We start from the raw sequence: 6,661 nt of genomic DNA, 5'->3' as shown, positions 1-6,661 counted from the left end.
GGGGGGAACCTGATACCTTAACACACTGGAGGTATTGAGGCGGACACCACTTAAGGACCCCCCCTGCTCCGCGACTTAAAAGACAGCGACCTGACACACCTGCTATCTGCAACCTGCAATCTGAGAATCGATCACAGTCCTTTAGCGCTCGACGGCTTGTGTTTGGATGCGGGATTTGGGAGGTAAAAACACAAACGCAAAGAATGTAACCAGACACAATGCAGAACGCGGGGGGAGACAGAGGCTACAATTTTCAGAACAAAGAGATGAACGCGAGCAAAAGCTGGGCTATTGTTACTTTTGGACCTCCAATTAAAATACATAGGCTATACACGCACACGGGTGAAGGAGACTCGGCTGAAGAAGCACTTTGTTGTGCCCGGCTCAGGATAGAACACAAAATCCCTATCCAAGCAAAAGAGAGCAGAGAACAAGCCAAGAAGCCCAGACTTAGTGACTGACAGCTGAACAGTGGGATTTCGTTGGACACACAAGCAAAGCTGCTCTGACCTGTGATCTCACAAGCCCAAGCTGAAATGTCACCGTTAGGAACAGTGTGTAAACCTTCATTTGTTTTATTTAATTTTTTATAATAACTAATAACTATGGCTTGATATATATAAGAATAAGATACATTAGTTTGTATGAGATAGTTCTGATAGTTTGATTGTGTGGATGCAAAATATGAAATTGAAAATTAAAGAATCTGGAGAGTAGTTTATATGTCAGACATATTTACTTTGTAAATGAAAAGAAAACAAGTCTAGTTCTGTCAAATTCATGGAGGAAATCAACTTATTTCTATGTTCAATTAATTACATGTTGAAATCCTAAAAGATGTAACCAAAATGGTGCCAACCACCTCACCCTCACCCGCCCCTTCTGAGGCCCATCTAATCAGAGCCGCTCTCTCTTGTCAGCAGATAAGGATCCATCAATCATTCCCCTATTGCTTTCAAATAAAAAGACTGTTAAGACATGGTCATTTTATCCCTAAAAAAAGAGCATGGTTTGGGGCTTTTTAGTTGTAGAACCTTTTTTCCATGGGTCTAACATGCATGCTTCTACTTAGAAAAGAAAAAAGGGTCCTGCTTCTAAGAGTAACTTCAGATTCCAGGAGTCACCTATTTTTCAGGAACCCCTTATAACTATTATAAATTATTACATTTTGATATAGCTCTGCTCCTTATTTGAACCGAACTCTGATACATTCATCAGTTGAGCCACCTGGGTTTGTCTCCAAATAGCAATTCTCCTTAAAACGAGATGGAGCAACAGTGGAGTTGGTATCACGACGCCTTGAACTACACGCGCCGCTGAACTAATCAAACGCCACATTCCCAATCGTAGTCCTATGGCTGCTCCAGATAGATCAATGGGGGTTAAATGAACGCGCTTTCGCTTATTGATCACTCTCGTCGAATGTGATTTTGTTCAGAGAAAAATTATAAAGAATAGATTTCTTTTTTATTCCTTAAAAGGCCTCTCAGTAAGAAAGAAAGACAGAAAGACAGAAAGAAAGAAAGAAAGAAAGAAAGAAAGAAAGAAAGAAAGAAAGAAAGAAAGAAAGAAAGAAAGAAAGAAAGAAAGAAAGAAAGAAAGAAAGAAAGAAAGAAAGAAAGAAAGAAAGAAAGAAAGAAAGAAAGAAAGAAAGAAAAAAAGAAAGAAAGAAAAATAAAAAAAATAAAAACCATAACACCCAGTTATCAACCATTTTGGATGCCTTGGTTTTTTACCGTAGGGCCTACTGGCACACAGCAAGCACAGATCAAACGGAATCAAACTAAATCACAGCAGGCCAAATAATCCAACCCAAGCCAAATAGCAGCCATTTCATAAATCAGCTCCATTCAGCAGACACCCCAGGTGTTTACATTCCCCTGCTCTCTGAAAACACACACACACACACACACACACACACACACACACACACACACACACACACACACACACACACACACACACACACACACGCACACGCACACGCACACACACACACGCACACATGCACACACACGATTTCACTGAATCGAAACGCAAACAAAGAGGAATCCGCCACAAAAAAACATCCCAACTGCATCTTGGTCCCGTTGGTTAAAGTGACTTAATGCAACTAATTTATTCCTTAACCGTTATTCCTTCTCAGTTTCTTTCCACATTCATTTGAGTAACATATCATCGGCGAATGATAACGAATACACCAATGTGCTAAAATCAAAATGACCAGGGCCACATACAACGACCGAGTAGGAACCACTGAAAAAAAATCAAATTATGAAAACTGATGTAATCACACCACCTGAAACTGAAGTCTCCAAAATGCACCTCTTACTCAAGGCCCACCGGCCTTATTAATATTATTATTATTTAAAATAAAAACCCAAAACATCATGTCATGGAGTTCGTGGGAACCAACCAGAGGGGACGGGCGCACTGCCTGGCACCCCCCACGGAGGGCACCTTTCCGGTGGGCCTTACCTCGCTGTACGTCGGGGCGCTCCCCGTCTCCAGGTACAACATGTTGGCGCTGAGGTTGAGCAGAGCTGCCGCTGTTTGCTCCACTGGCTCCAGGGTTCCACAACTCTGTTCCCTTGACTGTTGACTCTAAAAGAGTGATGTGGACTAACAGATGCTAAAGAGGGAACAGGCAGTAGGCTTCTATAGGATTCAATGGGAATGTCATATATACCGGGAGGAGAAGGGGAGGGGTCTGGGGAGCTACCTGGCCAATACCTGAGTACCACACCCATCTCCTGGAGAAGCACCTCTCTCTCTCTCTCTCTCTCTGTGTCTCCTTACGCCTCTCCTCTGGAGCTCTGTGGGACTCCTCGGGGTGTGTGATAGTTAGTGTATGACTTGAGCGGCGTTTGAACTACTGTATCATCAAACCTAGTCGTGGAGGTATCTTATACTACACCTATACAAATATACATGCATTTACTGCGTGCTTGCGTTTAAAAAAATATTTATTTTATGTTATTTGATTTCCTCTATGATAAATATAAGCAAAACTACAGACTCCCTGCATGTACTTCCTCTTTCATATCTTTCTGATCTATTTCAAGATATAATTTATATACTATATATGTATGGTATTTATTGTTCAAATAAGTGGTCTGCATGTTAAAATAATAACTCTCCATTCTGACAGGGTCTCCCAGTCTCTCCGCTCTGCAGTAAAACAGAAAATACATTCCCATGTATTTTATACATTCTCCGTTCCCACTTCATCCAATCAGGAGAGAGAATTCCACACACATACAAAACACATACAAAAATAAGAAATAAAACTACTTTTAAGCAAATATAATAATCCAGTGCAGTAAGCAAATTTGGCTTGGCAAGATTTCTTAAAATTAAGTAAAAGATATCTAGGGTTCTCTCTCCTGATTGGATAAAGTGAGAACGGGATACCAGAAAACAAATGTTCTGTTTATTGCAGAGCGGAGGTACTGTTACTGACCAAACACTCTATATCAGCGATGACTGTAGGAATGTAGAGCTATTTAACACTTATCTTAACAAAGAAATACCACTTAGCTACTCACCTTTAATTGGGAGTGCGCTGCTAACATTCGCCTTGAAGAAATGTACTGTTGCTTTGTAGCAAAGAGTTTTCATATTCATCTTATTCCTACTGAACAGCGGAAAACATAGATACATTACAAAGTAACAGCAGATCTTGCAGCCGTCAGCAGTTCCATTTATATGACTTTGCTATCTTATTTCACTCGCACCCTGCAAAGATGCCACTTCATAAAATGTTTGGCTATTTTCAAAGATGCATGATATGAACAAAAGGATTTGCCTAAAGTGAAGAAAGATAATATCAATTGAATAAATGATAGATGGAAGTGAAGTTGAATAGGAAAAAGTATAAATCGATGCAGAGTAAAAAATATTTTAAAAGCCAGTGTTAAAAGACTGCATCAAATGAGCTACTGTAACCCTGTACTGTAACTACTGTAACCCTGTACTGTGACTACTGTAACACTGTACTGTAACTACTGTAACCCTGTACTGTAACTACTGTAACCCTGTACTGTAACTACTGTACACCACAAGTGAGAACTGGTTTCATTAGTGGGGCTGGAAGAGCATGGACTCTACCGAGCCGATTAGCATGAGAATTGGCCCCCCTTGCACCCTCAATCACAATCCTAATGTAGAGGCCCCGGGGAACACAGTGTGGCCCCTGTAGACACCTTGTAACTATCAGAGATGACTGGCGTAGGTTTGTTTTGGAAACATGCATCATGCTGTTTCAGATAATGTAGCGGGGCTGGCAACACTCTTTGGTGTAGACTCAGAGGGTAGTTACGTGGTATGGAATTACAATGAGATTGTATTACATTTACATTTAGTCATTTAGCTGACGCTGTTATCAAAAGTTACAAGTTCTGTACAACAAGTCAGCAGGAAGGGTACAACTCTGGAAGCTAAGGGTATTATACATCACTCTTTAGTAAAAGATAGTATGAAGGTTAGTAGTTATTTTTTCTCTTCATTCCTCTACATATGAGCTATAGCTCATTGCCTTGAAACGAGTGCTGATTTAAGATAAGATAAGATATTCCTTTATTGATCCCCTTGGGGAAATTCAGGCATCATAGCAGCAAGGGGGAGGGGGGAGGGGAGGTACAGGTAGTAAAAAAAAAAAAGCAGTGTAAACAATATAACAAATCAATATAATTAACTCTGTGCATATGGGCAAGAAGGTGCGAGATGAGGGTATGTATGCCCATTTCAATGAGATATTGAGCTTTTAGTATCGCTGAAGGACATGCAGACTTTTCTTCCCCCATGACACGACGTGCCAAAGTGTGTCTCACAACAAAAAAGAACACACTCAAATTCCAAATTCCAAGTTATCACTTAATTTCAGATATTTATTGAAGAAGTGTGTTTTTAGTCTGTATCACTACACATTACACAAGCAACGGAAATACATATATAGACTAGTGTTTTTAGTTTTTTTTTGTTTTTAAATGCAACATCAGAGTAGAAAATAAATCGAAATAACGGTGAGACAATAGTGTGCAGATGTAAATACAAGTGGGGCGGTGCCTTCAGGAGCAAGTGGGTGACTCTGTGAGTACAGGAGAGCAGTGGATTCCATCACTGCAAGGCGCGAAGATAAGCTCCGGGCCCCGTGGTCACAGTTACCACTGAGCTCAACTCTAACCTGAAGTCAATGCCCCCCCATCACTGGCCCCACCCTGCTCAGGCCCCGGGGCTGCATTTACACAGGTCAGCATGGTCGCAAAGAAAAAACAGAGAGAAAGAGAGACTTTTAAAAAAGCCCATTCTAACAGCCTGGCCTCACTTAAGACCTAGCCTAACCCTTTCAAGGTGATAATTAGCTTAGCTAAACAAACATCTAATTATGTTAAAACAACGTTGGCAGCAGGGTTGAAAAGAAGTCAGGGGACTCATTGTTATGGCAGAGCAGATGCTATTGACGCCTACGACTTCTGCAGAAAACAAACAATATCCGGTTGATGCATTTCCAAATATACTGATGTCTGTACCGAAGTGTATTTCAAATGCAGTGCACTTGGCCTGAGGATAAACTAAACTAGGCTATTGTATGTTATAATTGTTATGCTACTTCACATAGGCCTACCTGTACAGCCAGTCTACAATGTATTACATTGTAGACTGGCACAGGAAGTCCTTCATTCCAACAGCCATCAGACTTTATAATGCATTACTGTGCCTCACTGCATCAATAAGCACAGGGTGACAGTACTATCTTCCTGGGCCCTCATTTATCAATGGTGCGTACGCACAGATATGTGTGTAAACCGTGCGTACGATCATTTCTAAAGAAAGTGTGGGACTTATCAATTTGAACGTGTGCTTGACATTGTACGTATATCTACGCACAGCTCAGACCATGTGTACCTGGCGCCCAGCGGTAGAATATGAAGACTGCAACACGGAAATAAGCTTTCGTGCATTAGTTTCAACACTGGCATGTTCATATGACCAGTAATTCATTATAGTTAATTGTAAAATAGCGACATTAGTGTAATTATTGTCAAACCCTATAAATAGCATTTGGAATAGGTTTTTCCAAATTAATGCATCTTGAATGCATTCCAAATGAATGCATCCCGGTGGCCGGGAGGAACGCATTAAATTGTAATGTTATTACTGGGGTATCTGTAATTAAAATATCACTTAAATATCAATTCATTAAATAAAACTGATACTTTTTGCAAGGGTTTACTGACTGTCTGTCATACAAATAATCAACCATCTACATACTGTAACTTTTCAGTGCACGTTTTTATTTACATTGTGACAACACAGTCTATTTGTGCGCTCCCACACAGACGTGATGGAATTCAAGTTCGAGTTTTTATTGATCACATATGCAGGCTACACATGGCGTAGGCTACATGGCAGTGAGATCCATTGTTCTTGTATGCTCTCGTATTATTGTTATAGTATAGGCTATTGTCAAGAAAGGAAGTACATTATTTTCAATCGTGGCTTTAATTCGTAGCCGAGAAGCAGTTTCCTAGCAGCTTCTAACCCCGATCTGTCTCAGCCACATGCATAACTGTCTGAGACCGGCTATGGAAACAAATCATAAATAGACTACTGTAAATAAAATAGCCTATAACATTATAAAGGATATAGGCTATAGCAG

The 6,661-nt window shown here is 40.4% G+C and overlaps 1 protein-coding gene across 8 annotated transcripts in view; it reads right to left on the bottom strand.

Moving 5' to 3' along the window:
• The window catches only part of tp63 (tumor protein p63), a 75,596-nt gene that overhangs the window by 37,043 nt on the left and 31,892 nt on the right, over positions 1-6,661 (bottom strand). For 6 of the 8 annotated variants that reach the window (XM_084309241.1, XM_084309243.1, XM_084309242.1 and 3 more), the window contains exon 1: positions 2,479-2,641. The exons of the other annotated variants lie outside the window; for them this stretch is intronic. In XM_084309241.1, coding sequence (XP_084165367.1) covers positions 2,479-2,520 — 42 coding nt within the window. In that variant the 5' untranslated portion in view covers positions 2,521-2,641. Of the gene's footprint in view, positions 1-2,478; positions 2,642-6,661 lie in introns of those variants that run through there. 8 annotated transcript variants of the gene reach the window in all.

The sequence above is a fragment of the Notolepis coatsorum genome (genome assembly GCF_963971535.1).
Source record: "Notolepis coatsorum genome assembly, chromosome: 2".
In the NCBI taxonomy this organism is placed as follows: domain Eukaryota; kingdom Metazoa; phylum Chordata; class Actinopteri; order Aulopiformes; family Paralepididae; genus Notolepis; species Notolepis coatsorum.
This window is presented reverse-complemented; position numbering and strand designations above follow the sequence as displayed.